Source organism: Pteropus vampyrus, unplaced genomic scaffold, assembly GCF_000151845.1.
Source record: "Pteropus vampyrus isolate Shadow unplaced genomic scaffold, Pvam_2.0 Scaffold3, whole genome shotgun sequence".
In the NCBI taxonomy this organism is placed as follows: Eukaryota; Metazoa; Chordata; class Mammalia; order Chiroptera; family Pteropodidae; genus Pteropus; species Pteropus vampyrus.
This window is the reverse complement of record NW_011888784.1, coordinates 7,148,272-7,171,289: the sequence shown is the minus strand read 5'-3', so window position 1 is coordinate 7,171,289 and position 23,018 is coordinate 7,148,272. Positions and strand designations below refer to the sequence as shown.

The following is a 23,018-nucleotide window of genomic DNA, read 5'->3' as shown; positions in this document are numbered from 1 at the left end:
CAATGGAATTTTTACCAATGCCTTCTGCCAAAGTTTTTCTTCATTATACATGATTAGTAAATGTTGAACCTAATGTTGAATGAATAAATGACTAAATTTATGAATATTCCCAGCACATGTCAATCCAGGAGTATCTCTAACTTGCTGGACTGACTTTAGTTTACAAATTAAACAAGCCACAAAATTTCAATTTAGTAAAAGAATTTCTTTGGGGGCCTGTATGCTAATAACTATCTTGACCGTTTTTTAACAAGTTATTAGGATGCCAGAGTTTAAAGCTGTAATAAACCTGCTTCTTTAAGAAGGTGGTCACATGCCTTTGCCTGGCCATCTCTGCTCTCCTGGTTAACTCCCTGCATGGCTTCTATCTGCATATCTGTCCTCTCACACTACTAAAATGTTCACTCCCAGTCATTGTTGTTCACTTATTTCCTCTTCCCCCAACCTCGTATTTTCTTCCTTGTGTTCAAAGCTTCTTTAATAATCTGAGATTGAGCATCAGTAAGGTATTTTGTATGGGGAATGAAGTCCTCCAAAAACTATATCAAATACCTAGTGCATGAAGACAGGAATAAAACATGAAAATTCAGTGCATATGTATATATAAATCCACACTTGCAGAACACACATTGGGTGGGGACTTATCTTCTTGAAAACATACTATAACTTTCTAAAAGCCCTCATCTCCAGCTTCCTTTAAACAGTGAGCTGTCCAAATGAACAAAACAAGATTTCATTTATAAAAACACAATTCAAACATGGCTTTAGGTATCTTCAGGGTGACAGCCATAACTTATTCATCAGTTTCCCCACAGTGCTTCGAAGAGAACTTCTAATGTGGAATTTGCCCAATAAACGTTGAGGAAGAGGAAAGGGAACAAAGAAAGAACAAGTAGAATTGTAAACAGTAGGGCATCCTGGTTAACCATTCAAGATCCATAGGTCAATTAATACCCTTGATTTAAAAACATCTTCTTTTGGCTGCCTTCTCAGAAACCCACTGAGATCAGCTTTGTGTCTCCTCTAATCCAAGCTGTACACATACAGAACAAACTACCTCTTCTCCATGGCTGGGCGTTTGTGTGTCTACATGGAAATCCTTCATGACTTCGCATTACCTACACGTAAAATCCCAACTCCAAGCACCATTCCCAGCCCGAACCAGGCCCGGTCTTCTGTTACACAGCACCTGCCAGCCCACCACACAGAATTCTTGCTGGTCTATTTTATGCTTAGTGTCTTTGCCCCTACTGCTCTCTCTTTCTGAGATGTCTTTCATCCCCTTTGAGCCAATACTTCCAAATTGTTAGAGACCCAAGTGAAGTGTCACCTCCTCAGGTAAGTCTCTCCTGACCCAGCAGGGAAGTCATTCACTCCCCTGTGTATTCAGGCTCTTAGGCAGGACTCCCTTGTCCTTATCAGAGACAAAAACTAGTATTTACATGTTTGTCTCCTGCACTCTGAGGCTAGAGATTTATTTTTGGATCCTCGCACTTAGGGCAGGGAGGATAGGTACTATCATTGATTTCATTATGATGGGAAAACTAAAGCACAGGGAAGTTAAATAATTGCCAAGGTTTAGTCAACCAGTAACTTATACAACTAGGATTTGAACACAGAGAATGTGAGCTCAGAGCTCACTCTTTTAAACACTTTGAAATGCGACTCTTCCTTAAAAATGATCATACTAGTTACCTTTTTACTTTTACTATGGTATCTATATTACAATGAATTCTTATTCTTGTTCAACCAGATCAATTATGTATGTTTGTATATGAGTGTTATACAGTTAATAAATTTCATTTTAAGCTATTATTCCTGAATATATGCTAGAGATAACCTCCCCAATAAATCTCTAGCATGGCCCCAGATGCAATGAAGTGAATGTGGGTGGTGTTTTCAGCTCAGGGGAGATTGTTATTTTTATTTAGATGTCTTGTTTCGCATCTTGTTTCTTCAGCTAAATATTTGACTACCCCAAGACAGAGCTGTTTCTTATACCTTAAGGGTCCCCCTAAGGACCTGGAGTTGCTGTGTTTACAGTCGGCCCTGAAACTTTTGCTGAATAAATTAACACAAGCACAAAACTGTGTCCTACTGCCAACCACCAACAATATATTAAGAATATAGCATCAAGTTGAAGACTTGCCATTCTATTTTATGCTATGTTGAAAAGTTGACAGACTTTATTATGCAGTTCCAGCTTTCAGAGAGTTGGAAGTTAGTTGGGATGGCAGAGATGGAGTGATCACTTGGCCAGCAATCTCTTCTCTAAAGCTCCAGCCCTTTGGTCAAGAATCTGGTAGCCTCCATCCTAATAGCCTTATAAATATCTGATGTTTCCTGTACTCATTTCTGACAGGCTTGTTCTGAGAACATTCTCTGTGCCAGCCACTGTGCTAAGCATTTTACAGGTATTATCTCACTTAATCCCCATGCTAGCCCTCTGAAGTAGGTGACTTATTAAACCTTTTTTTTTTTTTTTAAATAAGGAAACGGAAGCTTTGAGAGGTTAAATAACTTGAACAAGGTCAAATACCTAGTAAAGCGCCAGAGCTGGCATTTAAACCAAAAGCCTTCTGGCTCCAAGGTCACAGTCTTATCCACCAGCTTAAAACTCCTTTCCTTGTAAGTAAGGTAGTTCTCAATAACTGGCTAATACATTTGGATTCTAATTCTTATGAAGAATGTTTCTGTCCCCATGTCTTTTACTTTCCTCCATTTTAACTCTTCTTTTTTAAATAAGGGCCAAAAATTTTAGATTTTTTTTCAGTTCTGAACTAGCATCTTATCCTCACCTTCTTGATTCCATGACCCTGGCTAGTTTGAGGTTGCTTCTCCTTAAACGCATATTCCTTTGTGTATAATAGCATCCTGCCTCTAGTCTTTGGAACTCCTGTTTTTTGGTCTTCCAAATAAAATCCAGAGTGCAGCCGTCCTTATTCTTTATCTCTGTCTCAAGACTACATGGTCAGTAACTGGATCGACTCCCCGTGAATCCTTGAATCAAATGTAGTAGCTCCTTTGCCAGTTCAAAACTTCCCCAATGACCGTTTTCTTCTCTGATCTCAAGTCCCACCAGGGACTCTTTCTCCCCATTGTCCGTTTCTGTAAATTACTCCTCACTCTCCTCTGGGTGACAGAGGTTACCTAACTATTAAAATACTCCCCTTTTCTCTTAAATCGTATAATCAGTCTTGCAGCATGTAATGGCACACTGTCCATTAGCTTTGTTCGTGCACCATGTAACGGTTGTAACCAACACAGACATTATGCAAACCAAACTTATTTGGGGCTACTTTGGGTCTGAAATTTTCTTAGAGGATTGTTGAAAAAAAAATGCACTGCATCCCATTTCTTGAACATAGGCTTGCATAATCAACCAAGTAGAAAGAAATGTTGAGATGCATTTAACCTCATTAGTTTCAGTAGGACTGGCTCTCCCCAATCCATCAGAGTTGAGCTACATTAGTGAAATTCAACTATTTCCAAATCTCATTTACATAATGGATGAGATGTGAAATGAGCCCAATGCTAGGGGAGCCACCCGGAGGCACTAAAGTTTATCACAATACGTAAGAGTTCTTTTAGATCATTGCATTAAATTTCCACTAACAAGATAACAAATTAATTGTCTGTGTTGCTGTACTAGCCCAAAGTCTATTGAGTGCAGAGTATCAGTGAGGAAGGCAGCTGGGGTTTCAAGGACTGTGGGCGGGGAAGGATGCTCAGAGGGATGTGATGAATGCTACCTTAGCTTTCTTCTGCCCCTTTAAGAAATTCTAGGCACTTCTGTAATCTGATGGTGGACTTTGGCTTTATTAGTGAGGTAAGCGAGGATGAGTAAATCAACTGTATCAGACAAGCCTCAGGACATCTAGAAATTGATCATTCTGCCGAAATAAGCACTCTGTGTTTATTAGCTGGGAGTTCATCACTATCACTTCTCCTCTTCCAATTCCTAAGAGATTTCAAAGCCATCATCATGGTATTAGCTCGTCTGACTGAACTACTAGAGATAAAGATTAGGAGATCTATCTAATGATGGGTCTGAGTTTCTGTGATTTTTTTTTCTCTTCTGTTGCAAAGAAGAGCGCTTTTCTAGCACACATTCTGGGTGTATATGTGTGTGCCTGCACGCAATTACAATGTGCTTGCATTCTGAATTGAAATAGTGGAAAAAGTAGGTGGTTTGAAGAAAGGACACCCAGTACATCTCTTAAAACAATGCAACTTCCCCATATATAAAGAAATCAATACTGAACAAGGGGAAGTATGGTAAGTTGACTTCTCTAGCTGACAGAGTGTGCCTATACAGTGGATGATATTGCACTGAAGGAATAATTAGATTTCATAACCACATTTATAATCCCAACATCCATTCATGGCCAGACTCCTACAGATATGTCCATGAGAGATGAGTACATATTGGACTGATCTCTCACAAACCAGTAAATATGCATTTATCTATTTATACATATATTTATAGACACACATGCTCTATAAATGTGTGAGCAGTGCCATCTGTCTGCTCTTTGTGCTCTTAAGTGCCAAGGACACTTAAGCTCCTGATATCAAACTCTTTTCTCAACGTAGCTTCTAAATAAGCAGTAATCAAAATGCAAATAAGGTGACCCAGTTAGCATCCCGATCTGTATTACCATGCAGATATGCTCTGTGACTCTGTGCTCTAAAGGTAAATAGGAAGACACTACAAAAGATGCTCATATTAACCAACATTGACTACTAAGCCCTTAATATAAGAGAGAACCTAGAGAAGACTCTACCAGGGTCAATGGTCTTAGAGCTTGGATCAAATCTGTAATTTTTGGCTTGGTCTGTCTTTAAGCTCCTTTGTGTGTAGAATAACAAGCATGCACAGAAGACTGCTTCTGTGAAGTCTCAGAATGTAAACCTTGTAGCACAAAGCTAACATGCTGGCCTGACACGGTCCCAGAATAAGGCCGGGGTCAGAGTCTTGGTTCTGCCATCCTCCCTGTGTGACACTAGGCAAAGCAAGTTACATCCCCCTTTCGGGCTCAGTTGCCCGGGAAGAATTGGACTAACTCTGAACTGCCTTGATATTACTTTGCTGAAGCTCCTTTGTACTCATCTATTGATGAAGCCTGTAACATGCCTCAGGTACATTACAGTAGCAAATTCTTAAACTACCCGAGAGCCAAGGACGTAACAAGAGTATGCTTGGTGCATTGTGCTATTAAATTGGTTTTAATTACATGTATGCATTGTTTCTTCCCTCAATACCTTTTGAAAATCCCTTTGTTATATTTTTCAGAGAGCACATAACCACTCTATTGTCTCTACTTTTTTTTTTTTTTTTTTAAGTAGGGGAGCAGTTACATCAGCTTTCTATTTAGTTCCATCTGTCTGCTCTTTGTCCTGTGATGTGTTCATTGTCCACAAGCGCCTGGCTCAGGGGGAAAGTGGGGCTAAAATCTAGTCCATGCTCCCCTCTCCAAACCATTAGCAATGGGGATGAATATGTACACAGGAAGCCAGGCCTTTTTCTAATTTTTACAATGGTTTCTTCTCTTTTCTAAGATCTGGGTCCTTGGTCTCTGTCCACCTAGTTGGGATGCCTTTTTCTAATTCACCCTAAGATACTGTATGAGTAGCAGAGGCTCTGCCTTTTCATGATTAAAAAAACACTTTAAGATCTTTCAGTATCCTTAAAATAAGTTACAGCTGCCTTATGCTACACAGAGATTATTAGAATGTAATTCTTCGAAAACAGGAACTTCAACCGTTTTGACCAGTGCCATGTCCCTGGTATGGTAGACGTTCGAAAAACATTTGTTGAATTAAGGAATAAGATGATGCAACAAAAATAACATTTTTATTGACTTTGGCACAGAAAAATATTATTTCCCAATCTTAAGAGGATCCATTGCCCGATTGACTTTCTTCTGTCACATATACCCCTCTTATCGCCATGAGTGACATTCACGTGCAAACAAGAAAAAAAGGGCAATGGAAGAATCTGAAAAGACAACCAGTATATGAGAAAGGAAATTACTATCAAGTTTTCAGGAGCAGTTTCCTCCTGTGAAAAGTATGTTATTTACTGCTTCACCCCACAGTCAGTGTGTTATAGGAAAGGAAAGAACATCAAGTTGAGTCAGGAGGCATGGATTTTAGCACCACTTCTGCACACAGGATATGTGTGCTTGGGCAAATCACCTGGTCTGCTGGACCTCAGTTTCCTTATTTGTGAATTCAGGCTTTCACCGTCTGCCTCTTAATATCCACAGAGATACTAAGATATGAAGGGGCAAATAGCATAATGCATGTTCAAGTTCTTTGCAAGATTAAAAGCCACTGACTGCTTCATATAGCATGCCCCCAGTTCATGCCACGCCCTGCATTTGGCTGTGTCAAGGGGACTAAGGAGGTTACTGCGGAAACCAACCATCCCAGTGGATCAGCCTCTCCCACTATGCCATCCTAGGTTTTGTCACCAGGAAACATCTGCATTTGCAAATCTTACAATTAAAAAATTAAGGTATTCAACAAGCCTGTATTAATCATATACTATTTTCCAGATATACTGCTTTCTACATTGGATATAACAAAACTAATTATTTGTGATCCCTGGGTGAAGTTCCCATCAGCCCCTTTATTTAAAAAAAAAAACTGTGAGACGAGAACCCAACTAGTTCTTACCACTTTTTACGAGCTGGGTAATTTTAGATATGTTATATGACCTCTCTGAGCCTCCATTTTCTCATCTAGAAAACGGGAATAAATAGTAGCCATCCTACAAAGGTTTTTTGTTTGTTTGTTTGTTTTCCCCATAAAGAAAATGAGATAAAGTAGGTAAGTAGCTTTATAATTACTCTAAGGTGAAGCTGGTTTTTATTATCCAAGGTCACAGAGCTCATTAGAGGGATCCTGGGAAAATCAGCCATCAGAGCCTGCTTTTCCTCTATGACCCCTGTGAACTTGAGCAACCTGGGGAAGAGGTAATTGAACAGCAACTACTACTTCGAGAAAGGGAATCAAAATATCGAAGCTATTGACTCACCCTTAAGGCAGTAAACAGTGCTTTGGTCTCTGACCTTTTCACATCCTGGGGCAGTCAATAACCTGGCCGCTAGATGCAGCTCCTGCCACTGATTTTGATTTGGGAGTACTTTAACCTTGAACTGAGCTCTAAGTAACCAAGGCAACAGGAAGTGAGCTTCTGTGTCAGAGGAGTAGGAATCCATAAATCAAGTCCCTAATGCAAACACAGTGCGCAGGTAAAGGTTTGAGGGGATAAGTGGTCTATGAGAAATTACCTTTGAAAATGAGTGACTGTCCCTCAATAGGCTGTAGCACAGTTTCAAAGACTTTGGGAAAAAATGTATCAATAGAGGTCAGCGGGTTATAGCAGAATGTTTTTATATAGGTTTAACAATTTTTTATTTCCTCTTGGCTCTGTCTTTAATTATGAACAGCTGTTGGATCCACAAAGTTATTAGCGTTGTTATTTCCGCCTTTAAAAATGAGCTGGCCTCCAAATAAGCGAGCCACAGTGCAGTTTGTCCTGTGCTGGTGTTTGGAGATGCTCCGAACACATCTACCAGGTGTGCTCATCGTACCGTCTGTGTCTGCATTTAACATAGTGATGTTAAAGCGTTTTCATCTTCACTCATGCCTCATCTTCACTCAGTTTGAACAGCTCTGTGGTCCAGTCAGTACGATGCTATATCGGGTTTCTTTATAATCAATCTCCAGCCTTAAAAATCTCCCTCCCACGGAGAAGGAGAAGCCAGGCTCATGATGGGACATTTCCAAATGTCCCACCACCCTGCCCTCACTCAGCATTTGTGAGAACTTGCTTCCAGTCTGTTTCACATTTACCTTGGTCACTTGGGTACCTCTCCATGGAGCATCAGCTGCCACCTGGGATGAAGGGAGACGGAGACTTCCATTGGCCAGCCTGCCTGAGGCTCTCTCCCAAGAAGTCACCCATTCCAAGTCTCCGGAGACCTCCACTAACTCTCACACAGATTTTGTGGATTACAAATGCCGTTAGGTTAGCCTTTGTTTGAAACATATCTTGTATTCTTGCTCATGTATACTATTTCTTGGAGTGTTTCATAATTCTTTCACAGCCCAATAATGTCTGAGAAAACATCAGGGCTCTTTAAATTTTTCCAATTTGTTTTCACATTCGTTGGATGGCAGCTAGCAAACAGTACGATAATAGAAAACCCTAAATTATCTAGGGTTTTTAAGACAGCTAAATCGTGACAATCTGAATTATAGTGTTTTAAGTATCATTTTATTACTTTTAACGTATTCCGTAACGTAAACACTTGAGTAGCAAAGTATGCCCAATAGAGGTATGATCAGATCAACTTTAATGAAATGATGTGGACTGAGACTAATTTGGATTGTGAACATTTGCATGAAAATGGGTACAACTAAAATGATTTGAAATCAGTTTGTTCCCTAGTGAGAGTTAAATATCCACCTGCTAATCCTGTTTATGGCTCATTCCCTGAGTGTGTCATAATTTGACCAAAGAATTACCTGCCCAACCTGTATCCACAGGTACAAAGTTGACATATCGGTGAGTTTTTCCAAAGGAGCTGTTATCCAGTAGCACTCGGACAGGTTAGCGTGGCAGAGGTGTGCTGTGGAAAGTACACCTGGATCTGGGGTCCTTCAGAGCAGCGGTTCCCAACCTTTGTAGCATCAGGGACCCGTGCTCCCATGAGAATCTAATGCCTGATGATTTGAGGCGGTGATGCTAGCGCTGGGGAGCGGCTGCAAATACAGGTGAAGTTTCGCTCACTCGCCCATCACTAACCTCCTGCTGTGTGGCCTGGGGCCTAATAGGCCACAGACTGGTACCGATCCACAGCCCAGGGGTTGGGGACCTCTGCCACAGAGTACCAAGTGGGGAATTTTCATCAGACTCAGGCCTATTGTCCCCACTTCAGATTTGTTAGCAGCACATCAATCTTCCCCAATGCCCATGCTCTGGTAGGCTTCTAGATTTTTCCCAAAGTATGTTTATTTTCTCAGTGGAAAAAGTGTTTAATATATGCTTGTGGTTTTAAAAATATTAACAATAAAGTAGGCTAAGGAGTAAAAGGTAGGCTAAGGAGTAAACTTCGCCTGCCTCAGCAATCTCCACTGTACTTTTCTTCCTCAGAATAACCACTGTTAACTGTTGGGATGTGTCTTCTTATGGATGATTCCGTGTGCATTTTACATATGTTCTATGTGTATTCTCATCTATCCCTGGCACACCAGCATATGTTAAAAAGGGACATGCTATACACATTTACTGCACTTCCTGATTTCTGGATGGTTGTGGTTTGCAATCTTTCTGTTATGAAACTTAATGTGTCTACCTCCACTGTCAAAATGCTATGAGATATAAAATCCATAAAAGGCCTAAGTGATATTGTTCCTCACAGCATCTGGACTGAGAGTTTCGGAGACTGGGATGAAGAGTAAGAGGAAGGTAGTAGAAGGGACATGAAAATGTCAGCATGGACTTTCTTACTTAGGTGGCTTTTTAGGTGCTTCCTCCAGGTGAGATACTGGGGCCTCTGCACGCCCAGAAAGAGATGTGCTGTCGGTAGACTATGGTCGTGGGCAGGTGTTAGAAGGTGGCCAGGTAGAGCGAGGTGATCCTTAGGTTTGGCATCTGGCTATCTGAAAACTTCAGCTCGGACATTAAGAGCTGTGTGAGTTTAGTCAGTTCTCTCTTTACCTCTCAGAAACGTGTTGTCTTCATCTGTAAAGTTAAGAAAATAGTAACCTCCACACACTGTGTTTCACAAGGCTGTCCTAAGGCCCAAGTGAGTTGGTCTCATGGTGGCAGCAGGATGACTTTGCTCTGAGAGAGGACTGTCCACTCAAATTGGTTGGGGCGGGGAAATAAAGGGTCAAGAACTACTGTGATAAACCCCCATGTGTCATTGTTACTAATGCCATGTAGCCTACAGATGAGAAAACTCTGAAGAGGTGACCATTTGGGATGGATTTAGTCACCCCGAGCCTCTGGACTTAGGCTCAGATGAGTTGGAGAGTCACTTTTTTGCAGCTGAAGATGTAGAAGGGACCTAGAAATCCTTGGCCATGTCAGGGAAGAGAACTGAGCCTTTGCTGGCTGGTTTCAGTTGGGCTTGATGAAGCGGCAGGTTCTAATAGTGATAGTAGCAATAATAGGAATAATAATGGGAAACACGTAGCATGGACTATTTGCCAGACACTGTCATAAGCACTTTGCATAGACTGGTTCATGGATGCTCCCAAGCACCCCTGCGAGGGCGTTCCATCCCATTTGCACGCTTAAGGAAGCTTAAAGCTTGGAGAGGTTATGTAACTTGCTCGTGAACACACAGCTGGAAAGTAAGAAAGCCTGGATTCAAGCCGAGGAAACATGGTTTCAGAATAGCTCTTCTTACAATTTGTTGTATAGTAAATTTCCCTACAAAGGCACCTCATGAGTCTACCCAGGCTTTTCAGCATCATAAGAATGTGACTTATGATGTTTATTATGACCAGACACTCAAAAGCCCCCAAATCAGCTCTCACTTAGCCTAACGATTGTTGTTACACACCAGTCCCCACAGTGCATCTTCCGCCTCCAGCAGGCTGGTCTCTCATCTGGATCATCTTCATTTCTCCAGCTATGACAACATATGCCTTTTCCCTATCCTTACTGTTCTAGCATGAGCTCTGAAAAGCCTTTCTCTCTTCTTCCCACATGAATTCCTACCTCTTTAGAACTCTCCAAGCACCTAGGAGGAGTGACACACATAAAAAAGCCCATACTTTTTTCTTCTTACTTCATCTTATTTCCCCGGCCGGATGAGATGAGAAGCCTCACGAGGGTGCAGTCCACCTTTCCCTATCATACTGCACACAGCACACAACACACAGCACAATCTTTGTAGAGATGGGCTTCTTGATCCTTGGAAGGCACAGCGTGCTCGAAGGTGAACCCGACATGTCTAAGGAGGATTATGCTGCTTCACTAGGCCTGTGCCCCGATCCGTTTCTGGGCAGCCAACCTGGAATGCCATCACGATTAACCTCAGCCACAAAACCCAAACCAGTCATGCTCATTTTTTTTTTTTTAAACATTCTAAAATTTCATTCTTGTATCAGAAGGAGGTCAGATCATTTGACAATTTCCTCAGATCGCTTTCAGCTTTGATGTTGTCTCTCTTCCTGCTCCTTCAAAGTAACCGCAGGCTTTGGGGTTCTTGTTTTCTAGGGATGCCAAGTCCCCACTTAAAAGTGGACCAGACGGTAACGCATAGTAAGAACGAGGGCTCCTCGTCCACCATGATGACCAGGAAGAAGCCGGCTGCAGTCGACAGTGTCTCCCTTCCACCTACCCCCGTGTTATCTCTTCTTGCTGCGTCTGCAGCAACCTCGGATGCAGGTGAGCACTTTTTAGATGCGTCGGGTTCACCACAGTGAAGGTGGGCTCGGAGAAGGCCCGCTGGGAACGTGCCGTGGGATACGGGTGAGAAGAGTGCTCTGTTTAGCTGACCTCTCATAGACACCGAGCACGTGGACTGTTTCAGCACTGGATTTTTCAGGTGGGAGGAGGTCTAAGAAAGGAAGGAGGTCAGCTCGGAACCTAGAAGCAAAAGTCTTCCTATAGAAGCTTTCCAGTTTATTCCAACACCAGTCCAGTGAGTAGCAACTGAATGATAACAGTATCCATTACTCTTTATCAAGATTTAATAACTATGAATCTCTGCATCATCCAGGGCCTTGTACGTGTTATCTCATGTAACTCACAAAAGAACTCTGTGAAGTAAATACTTGTGTCTTCATTTCAGAAGACAAAGCTAAGAGTAAAGGAACGTGACTCAGGGACCTGTGGACAGTCGGGATTCCAACTTGGCTCCTAAAGCCGTGTGCCCACTCACTGCATTTCACCACCTTTCCAGGGTTGGGGGACAGCGTCAGAGTTTCCCTGAGGCCTTGATTCATTCTACCCCCGTGATGTCACGAATCCCCCAGTTGTCACAAGACTCTTCCCCTGGCAATTGATAAAATATAAATTCTTTATTCGGACATCCCAGATGCTCTGCCTTCCTCTACTTCCCGTATAATCTCTCACAAGTCCCTGTGAACCAGCCCCAATTGTGCCACACTCATACCTGCTCAGAGGAAAGGAGGCCTTGGACTTGGCTTAACACCTTTCTCTGAGGACAGGCTTACTCAATTCCTGCTCACATCCTGCTGATCTTCAAGGCCCAGCAAGTCACACCTCTTTTGTATGCCTGCAGCATCCAGTGTCTCTATGTGCATTTATCACCCACTCATAGGCTAAGTGAGAAATGTCTTCTATCTGACTTCTTCCTCATAACAGAATTGTACGTACTTCAGAGGTAGAATCTATGATTTAGGTTCTTGCTATCTCCATGGCGCACAGAACGAGGGCGCATTCCATAAACATTTGTCAAATTCATGCATTGGTAAATGTTAAGCATATTGTAGTATTTAGAAATGCCTATTATGATTAGAAGCCCGAGGAGAGACTCATTATTGATATTCACTCCAGACTCGTCTTCTAATGCAGCAGGTTGCTTTGAGCAGAGAACTCAACTTGTCTACATACCTACCTCCTTCAGAGTAATTATTGGTAATTAGAAAATGAGCCTAATTGAAATAACAGAAAGAAATAATTGGAAGGACACTTCCTAAAGCGAGTTCAGCAAAATATTAGTAGGTATTTTGTGATAAAAGGTGTTTTCATAGTTAAATGAGTGTGGCAAATACTGCATTTCACCTGCTTGCTTTCAGCAGGGCTGTTCAGAACCTTTAATTGACCAGTGTTCACTGAGAGGGTCCAGGAGGGAGAGATGTAGAATTTCACAATCTTATTTGACCACAAAACCCATTTTTCCGGAAATAACTCTTAACATCTCTTTGGAAATGGTGTTCTCCCCAGCCATTTGGGAAATCTTGCTCTGAAGGAATGGGATCATCTCTCAAATATGATCATAAATCTTCACATCTTTCACATGCGAGGTATGAAATGAAAAGTTTTGGGGGAAATGCCAGGTAAATAATGGCAGTGATAAGTACAAGAAGAGACGGGAGGAGGGAGAGCCACAGAGGAGTGGGGAAGAGGCTGCCCCTGAGGCGTGATGGATCAGCAGCCCCTCGTGGGAGGGCGTGCAGGCAGAGGACGCAACGTGGGCGGAGTCCTGGGAGTGAGAACTGGTGCCTTGCCTGCAACTCAGGGAAGTCATCACTGGGCTGGAGTGAAAGATTTGGGCCAACGTCTGCACTACTCACCCAGAAAATTGCTTATTCGACCTTGTCGGTTAAGCTCTGGAGACCTCCCTTTATGGATTTAGAAATTAGCCTGCGTGTTTCCACCTTTGCTTGCCGAGCAGATATTTCCCAGGGGCAAAAGACAGGTGGTCCCCCATTTTCTTCCCCCTGAACTCTTTCTAGTCAGTGTAAGAGAACTCATTCTTGGGATCCCAGCCTTCTATGGGCTTGCCTCCTCTATTTGCATTCAGCAATTTACAAATATGCCAGAGGGGTGTAGAAACAGCAGGTGGGGTTAAACTTTTAAACCTGCCTCTCTGCTAATCAGAGCTGAGCCAAAGTTCTCCTGGTTCAGGGTTCAGGAAGGGGCTGTTTATTTTGGATAGTGCGACATTGAGACCCTCGTGAGAATTTCACAGATTTGGTCCATTTCCGGGTCTCAGGCTGCTGAGCAGAACCTTTGGGGGAAAACAGGCCAGAGATCTACCCCAGGTGTAGGAGGCCAGACCTTCCTAAGATTCTGCTCCCCACAGAGACACAGCTTCCCACAAACTGGAGAGAGTTAGGGTCCCCCAGGCTTGGCTCTTGTCCAATGCCCTGTTTCACACATGATTCAGAGATTTGCCTGAGGTCATGCAATTGGACTGGAACCCAATTTCTTGATTTACAGCTTAGTTTCTTGGGGAATCTCACTTCGGTCATAGGCCCAACATTACCAAAGGCAGACTTCTTTCTCTGTAGCTATGGACTCTACTTCTTTTAGAGAACAGTGAGTGGAACTCCTAAGTTGATGGGGGTAGCAAGCTTTAACCATCTCAGGCACACAGTAGACAGTTAATAAATCATTCTGGGTTTGATTTCATTCAGTTGGGTGCTTGTGCATTAGTCATATACATTTCTGATGAGACAACTCACTTATTTTTTGTTTTCTTTAGAGTCAGTCCGCTTATTCATCTTTTCCTATAAGCAAGGTAATTTAGAATTACTTCTTGCTGTGTACAGAAATTAATTTATTTTTCAAAAGGTCTGCATTTCTAAAGAATGGGTTTGAAGACCCAGACAAGTGCATGGAGCGGGGCGGGGTGGGGCGGGGGATAAGGAAAGAACAGTAAAACTAAGTGGCTTAGAAAGCAAAAATAAGAAATTATTTACTGAAATGAAAAAAAAAACTGAAAAATTCAATTTTTTAGAAATTTCTTTCATTTTAAAATACTGGATGCTAAAGTGTCTAGTACAGTTCCTGACACATAGCAGATGCTTAGTAGATAAGCACTGAGTGAAATGAATGATTGCAGGGCAGTAGCCGTGTGCCGACAACAGAACGAGACACGGTGAGAAACATCTGAGAAAAACATGCTTGATCTCAGAACTGCTTAATAATCAAACGGAAGACGTTTGACAGACATGTGGTAGGCTGTTGGTAAATATTTGCCAAATAGTTAATCAGTCTATAGTCCTACCGGTACTTTTTCAGACAGGTGATCTTTGACAAAATAAAAAAAGAAGAAACATCTCCCATTTTATTTTATAAACATTATAATGTCGGAGAAATGAAGGCAGGTGAGAGGTTTTAAAAAATGTCTTTTCTAGCTCAAGAGTGTGTGTGTGTGTGTGTGTGTGTGTGTGCGCGCGCGCGCGTGTGTGGTTTCGTTTTGTTTTGTTTAAGGCAAGTTTTTAGCTTCTCAAAGTCTGGGAAGCATGCAGATTATGAAGTTATTGATTTAGAGGGTGAGGTGGAAGGGGAGCAGCAGGAAAGGGTGGCCGGACTTGAGAACATGTCAGTTTGAACCACTGGGAGAAAGGGATGGCAGTGGCTGCCACTGGTGCTCAAGCAGGTCAGCCTTTGTGATCAAACCGTTCAATCGCTATTGATCAACTGCAGTCTCCCGGCACAAAGAAGGAGGTCTGATTCAGGGAGCAGTGCATTATCATTCTGAGTAATTAGGGCTAATGCAGTAAAAGCTTCAATAAAGTTTTTTCAAAGCGCTGCATAATTTGAAATAACTTCTATCGCTGTTCCAATAATAATTAATAACCATATCAGATAATCTATACCTGAATGAGTCGGGCAAATTTTTCTGATTGTCTGCCTATTGAGCTAACTTCTCAGGAGGTCATGCAACGTGTCGAGAATGTATGATATTACTACTGAAACATGCCCCCCTCTTTGTATTTAAGATGAGACTCCTTTGTTAAGTAGACTACAAATTTTAGAGGAATTCATTTAGTGAAACACCAAGAAAACAATCTCTAGGGTTCTGCACCTGAAAGTCTAGAATAGGAATGATGGAAAAACAAGCAATCATATCCTTCTTGTTCTCTTCTTGTTCTCTCTCTCTGTCTCTTTGTCTCTCTCTCTATCTCTTGCAAACACGCAAATACCAATAGTCTCTCATCTTAAATCCAAGGAGAAAAAAAGACACATGTCAATGTCGATATCACCAAATCTCAACTGCTCATGGTGTAGCCCAGTAAGAGATAAGAAGAAAGCAGGCTGAGCATAGCACTTCATTTGTATCTGTTTTGTATCCAGGCTAAGTCATTATTCTTCACACTATATGATCTGCCTTTAAAACTGCGAGAGCCTATGAGTAAGTGGAAATATTTAAGCTTCACAAGTCTATTAAATTTTTAGACATTTTGCTCTGAGTCAAGGACTGATATTAGGTAAATCATTTAGTTATTAACCAAACAATCAGCCCAGTGAGAACTAATGGATGCTTATAATCAAGATGTGAAACCTTAACCTTGAAAAATTACCTTTACAAATAAAAGAACAGGTTCTTAATTCTAATGGAATCAGAATGAAATCCAGTAGTCTAGTAGCTGGAACGAAATGATTGTGAAAATTGCCTCTAACTCCCAAATTCTCGGATGCTTGAATTTGCTCTTAACCAGCTAAGGGGCCCAAAATAATGAAATAATATACAGATGCAAAAAGCAGTGAACAGGAATTTAAGACTTATAAAATTATTTATTTCACTTGCTTTTTGTACTATGTGGAATCATGATCTGAAACTCCTAACCAAAATAATAGGTCACTTCAGCCAAAAGTCTTGTCTTTCAAAAGAACCAAAACAGAGCAAGTAAATGTGCAAGTTAATAGGATTTGGAACATTCAAAGGCCATAAGTATACAAACTGAAGAAGTCTCCAAATTGTAAAATGAATTCTTACAAGTCCAGACTAATCACTTAAAATACACAGTAGAGAACCTTAAAAAAAGATCTAGAGAAAATAAAACTTTATTTTAGAAACAAATTATTCAAGTTGTCTGGAAAGTGCTACTTATAAACCTATTTTGAAGCAGCACAGAATGACTGTTTGCTCTGGGAGCTGAGCTGAATGTGAGGCTCCTGAAAAGGCCTCATGAAGTGACCTTGAAGGATTAGAAGTTCTTTGCCTCCCTGAAGACCTCATCAAAGGCTTTCTGAAAAGCCTCCAGAAATTATTTTTGTGTTTGCCCAAAAAGGACAAAATAAGCTCTTTCCTAATTTAATCTGGACATCCTAGCGCAGCTGAGCCGAGCCCATGGCCAAGGCTGTAGACATCCAGAGACACACCAGACTCTCCAGAATCTGGTTTCTGCCTTCTCCTCCAATCCCCTTGCCTTGGAAATGTCAGCCGGCACCAGACTTCTTTGGAAAGCCCCTCGCCCCGAAGCAGAGTGTAATTTTCAAAAAACTATATAAACTCGTTTCAAAGAGTCGTGGAACTTTGATGAGGAACCCAACGTGGTGATAAAGCTGGTCCATAGAACAAGTGGAGGGACAGCATTATGTGAATGCAGGCATTAGGGAAAGAACATCAAGCAGTTGCTCAGCTAATGTCCTAATGGGCAATCAAACCATAACCTCTGAGCTGGTCTTTTCTACTGGGCAGAAACCATTTACATCTTTTCTTGGCAAAAACTTAAAAGTTATCCTTTTACCAGGCAGAGTCTGGGCCTTTTAATCAGTAGTGGATGTCGATAGTGAATCCTGTAAAATGATACAGTAAGACTCCAAAAGGACATGCAGCCTTCCATTTGCCTCGTTTCTAAGTTTTGGCCCTTTTTTCTTAACACCACACACAGGCCATGCAATGCTATGGTTGGATGCATGTGTTCTTGCTCCAGATCTCCTGCATCGAAATCTCAGAGCTGTACTTACCAGCTAAATGATCTCACACCTCAGTGTTCACATCTGTAAAATGGGGGAAAGCGTACCACCTAGTATAGAGGATTGTGGTACAGAATAAATGAGATATGAAAGGATGTGAAAATCTTAGCAGAGTGCCTACCTAGCACACAGGAAGAGTATGAATGCTAATCTTGCCTCTGCTATTGTTGTTGTTATTATTGTTGCTATTTCTGCTTTTCACCCTGGAATGTTCCTCTCTCCCTCACCCACCCCTCAACCCATCTGGATGACTAATTCATGATTATTCTTTAAGACTCAGCATAGGTGCCTTTAACTCTAAGAAGCCTTCCCTTACACGCACTTTGAGAACCATCCCTTGTCCAATTTGCATACCACATTTTCTGTGCCATACAGCTCCCCATAAGCCCATTGATCATTCATCTCTACCTTTAATAGTGTCTGTGCTCATGCCTCCATCCCCTGCTGGACTGTCCACTTTCCTATTGTCAGACTTAATTCAACTTTAAAAGCCCAGCACCTAGCACTGAGTGGGCAAACAATAGATATTCATTAAATATTGGTCAAAATGCATTGAACAAGTGTTTCCTATGCAAAACCATCCGATGCATGAAAAGACGTACTCTAGCATTGTATTCATTAGAGTTGAGAGTCAATTCTTTGCCTTATTTTCCACATCAGCACCAGAAAACAGTTAACCATCCTGGGAACATTGAGCACAGGGAGCAACCCGAGAGGGACCTCTGGGGCTTCCAGAATTCTTTTTTCAGTAATGGCAGACCAGCTTCTGGCTAATCCACCAGAATATCCTGAGGGAAGATTATTGTCAAGTTAAAGAGTCAGCCTATATGGTATGCATACACAGCACAGTACATGAGTATGTGTTTATTCAGAGAAGGAGAAGCTTGTGTCTCCCTTCACTCGAAAGTTCTATGGGATTTTTCAATATGAGTCACTTGGTGGAAAGCTGGAGATTGCATTGGCCTAAGTGTACTTTATTTTATATGTGGTCATCTTGCATTGTGGCTGGAGTATTGGTTTCTGGAGGGCGGCGATCATTTCCTATGTAGTTTTTGTCTCATTCAGTAAGTACCGAGTATCACATGAATTTCTGGAAACTTGGATTATATGGGATGATGATAAGAGAAGCAAAAGCCAGGAGCACAGCTATTAAACAACCTATAATCGTATTTGGGTGTCAACAACCTCGTATGGTGTTGAGTGCATAGTAGACACCCAATAAATAAGTCAAGATTTGATTTAACTATTTTTTTCTCTCCAGAGCTCAGATTTTAGGGAAGACAGGAGGTTTAATAACAGGTTTAAAAGTCTGTCTGTGAGTTTAACTCAATTTATCTTCTCAGAATGCTTCCTACAGATTACGTTCCCAACCACCTCTTGCCACAGTCAGATCCTCTTAAAAATAGAGTAATGATAATAATACATTTTATCTTCTTCTCAGTGATAGTATCATTCACACCTCCACTGAAGCCCTGTGGGAGGTTTGGCTGTGAGGTATCAGCTCAGGGGGAGTCAGGTGCGATTATTGTAATGAGGTCTCCAGGCTCGGTTGAAATGCAGGAGAGAAAACCTCCCATACGTGAAGCAATGTCTATTAAGATACTCGTGTTGTATCAAATATTCTTTATAAATGTGAAAGGATGAAAAGAAGCTCATCCAGGTGCAGATTTTATGCAGCCAAGAACGAAAGGGCAGAAATATTTTATGATCGGTTTTGTGATAGTGGTTTGCCTGCCTTATTCACTGGCTCTTTCCATTTCCAGAAGTCTAATTAGATTGTTGGTTTAATGGTGGCGAGATAATTTAGTGGCAACTGAAAGCAACTGTGTTAATGAGAAGGGGGGGACAGTACTTTGGGTTTCCTGTAATTAATGGAGAGTTTTTGAAAAACTTATTGGTTCCGGTGAAGTCGGCATACTGAGCCCAGCTGTTGAGAAGTGGGGTGAGGTCTTTCCTGCTCATTGCTGCAGAAATGGCCTTAGGCAACATGGAAGAACTGTGTAATGACTGTCTTTTAAGAATGATCTTTAGTGATCTAGGCAGGCTATAGTCAATCTATGAGAGAGGAAAGACAGAGAGAAGGAGACAGAGAGAAAAAGAGGCAGTAGAGAGAGAATAGAGTAAGCATTGTGAGCCAGATGTGAGAAAGCAACAGACAGAAAGACAGAAAGTAATAACACTCATCCGTCAGCCCTCATCATTCTCCTTCTTGGAGCCACTGGAGTAATACCAGAGTATCCTCCCAGGGGATCCAGTTCTCCTGCTGCTTCAACTGGAATTGACCAGATAAGACTGGATTAGAATAGACCAGAAGGGACCTCTGCAAACCCTTTCATGTCACAGATGAGGAGATTGAGCCTAGAGAGAACGGAATTAAAATATTACCTGATTAGGAACCGGGAAACCTTTCTGGCTACCACACAAATGTATAGTGGAAACTGGATTCTGGGATCAGGGATGTTGTACATCCTGCAGTATTTATTTCTTTGTTCCCTTAGGTAAGTCTCAGAGTCTAAGTGAGACTTCTGAGTCTTGGTTTCTTCATCAGTGAAATGGGAAAAATAATGTCTGCCTTTTAGGCAGTGGTGGAAAAAAAATGAAATAGCAGATCAAAACACCAATCACATACTTAAAACAGTATATCACTTTTATGACTCCTCTCGTGTCAAAAATGATGTCAGTCACGGCATGTTATGATGTAATCATGTTAAGTCACAATTTAGTCATGTTATGACTCAGATCATAACATCCGTTAACTATCTTTAGAAGTGTTATCCTCACTCCACCCTCCAAATACCCTTATCTTAGGGCACAAAACCTCCCTACCCGTGAGGCTATTAACTGCTACATGGAGCTCATCTGACTGGAACTTCTATAAGTCTTTGTTAGCAACTGTCAAATATTTTTAAGCACCTGTAATGTTGATACATGAAAGTATAAGATTACTTATACTTACTGCCCTACGGGAACTTTCATATTATTTGGGAAGGCCTGACTTCAAAACATGAGATGACCAAATAATATGAAAAAATAAATGGAGTAAATAATAATCTCAGATATTAACAGAGCTAGAATTTAGCAATCGACAAGTCATTAATTTCCAACTGAATGCTGCTACGGGAGTTCAGAAGACAGTGAGATAGGTGATCTGGGAAGAGAAGACTTGAGATGGCCTTGAGATGGCCTCATCTAAGGATGACTCAAAGTCAATAAGCAGACAGAAACAGGAGGGACAAGTTTACAACATCTCTGAGACAGAGAGTGAATGTGGAAATAACAGACGAGGCTGGAAGAAAGGTTTGGAGTCAGAACATGGTGTTACGGTGTTCCTGAAATTCTAGAATGAGACGTGGTGAACATTCTGAAAGGCAGTGACAAAATGGCAGCCATGGACCAATAGCTGTCTGCAGTTGTATTTTGATTGAACTACAAAGGGTTTCATGTTTTTTTTTTTAAATTAATTGGCATCTTGTAAATGTCAGAAGATTTACAGGATAATCGAGATTTATGGCTTTTTGACACAGACTGTCTGATATATCACTTTGTGCTCTTAAATGGCAACAACGGATTGATACAGAATAACATTTGTCAACTAGATGGGCCATATTCTCTTTAGTTTTCCAGGTCCTCCCCTCGTCCCCGCTACCTTCCTTCATAATCCAGTCCAACTTCACTCATTGTATGAGACTGTCTGTCTCCCTATAGGAAACCATTAACGGAATTTGAACCAGAGAAAGCAACAGGATCCAAACAATGTGCAAAATGCATAATCTAGCAGAAGTAACATTGCAATCTGTAGTAATATCTTGTGTCATTTAATTATGGAATTTGGGGGTTGGAAGAGCCCTTAGAGATTACAAAATTGAGAGAAATTTTTATGAGAGAAAGTTGGCACTCCAATGCATTTAACAGCAGAAAATTAACAGGGAAATCCAGGTTTTTCTCATTCCTTATCTAGCTCCCTGTCTTCTTTGCTTTCTTAAGGAAAACTGGTATGAAACTGACTTTGAAATAGGGAAGCCCTTGCTTAAATCCTTGAGTCTATGACCTCTTAGATGTGTGCCCTTGGAAAAATGATTTAACCTCTGAGGTCTCAGTTTTCATCTCTGTTCTGTACAGATAGTAATGTCCTTGTGTATTTGCTATCACAGTTAAATGAGGAAATATGTGAAATTCTGCAGACTGCACTGTAGATCCATCAAAAATGTTAGTTTCTTCCTCTTCTCCTTAGATTCATATGAAAACAGAAATGGTTCATTCCACTTACTTTGTATAATCTTTGATACAGTACGAGTGGGTGTCACAAAAATAATTATTGAGTAAATGAAGTATTGAAAACCGCACATAACCTCCTCTAGCAAAGAATAAAAGCCCATTTTCTCCCCTCTTCCCCACTCACGACTCCTAAAATGTGACATGTTATTTTAGTGTTGTTTGTAACTAATTCAGTTTGTTTTATGAGATATGCTTTTGAAAACAACACAGGGAGAGAGCTCAGCTGCTTCCACCTCTCAGAGGTTTTCACCTGTGGAAGAATCCTCTTCCCCAGGAATTGTTCATCTGTTTCTTTGGTTCCTCTTTAAACTAAGAGAGACCAGGTAGCTTTCACACACGGTGAGGAAATGTGACTTTGTGCTACCAGTGGACGGGTTCATAAGACAGAGCAAAGGTACTGATGGAGGGAATTTCAACTGTTCAATGATCCCAGCAATGTCTGTGAACACCCTGTGTGGCCTGGACCCAGGGCTTGCTCCATAAAGATGACAGAGCTCAGAACAAAAGACAGTAAGCCCGATATTAGCTTTAAATTCAGCAGGGGATCCAGACCAACCTCAAGCGGTGTTCCTTGCTTGCTGGAGTTTCAATGCTCAAAAACACTCCTCTAAAGGACTTTCATGCCCTCCGATACCTGGAGATATTTTGAGATGATTTACCTTATTTTGAATCCAGTTTAGTTAGTGCCTAAAGAGCTACAGTCCTGGTCTTTGTCTCATACAAGTTGCCAGAGTTAAGTGATTTGGGCTTACATATGGAAAGTTCATTTTGTTGTGTAATTAATGGGAAGCAGACTTTGGGAAGCCGATGATCCAGGCCCTTATTTATATGAGAGCATATGTCTGTGTTTTGTTTATGACTCACTCCCTTACTCCATGCATTGTAACTTGGGTTTGTTTATACTAACTTTTCCTAGAATCCAAGCCACATAGTATATGAGCCAATAATTTATGGTCTCTAAAAGGGAAAGATGATGAATGAGCTTTTTCCTGTTAAATTGTCAAATCTTAAATTGAGGAAGGAGTATTTTCGGCCTTGAGTCTGTCCAAGCTTATAGTTGGGGGAAAAAAATGGAAAGCAGTAAATTTAAAAAAAAAAAAAAAAAAACTACTGGTATAGTTCTCAGAACTTGAATGTACAGATATTTGCCAAGAGAGCATATGACCACTCCTCCACAATAAACTACTATAATTCTGATCCAAATGTTCAACAATGAAAAGACCATTCATATTCTTTCTCTCTCCGTCTTGTTTTTGGTGTTAGATAATTAATATATAATATATACATGTCTCCATTTTCCGAGGACCTATGG

At 41.2% G+C, this 23,018-nt stretch overlaps 1 protein-coding gene across 2 annotated transcripts in view; it reads left to right on the top strand.

Moving 5' to 3' along the window:
• Positions 1 to 23,018, top strand: part of SETBP1 (SET binding protein 1) — a 357,459-nt gene that overhangs the window by 320,136 nt on the left and 14,305 nt on the right. For both annotated transcript variants that reach the window (XM_023531407.1, XM_023531413.1), the window contains exon 5: positions 11,249 to 11,419. In XM_023531407.1, the coding sequence (XP_023387175.1) occupies positions 11,249 to 11,419 (171 nt within the window). The remainder of the gene's footprint in view (positions 1 to 11,248; positions 11,420 to 23,018) is intronic.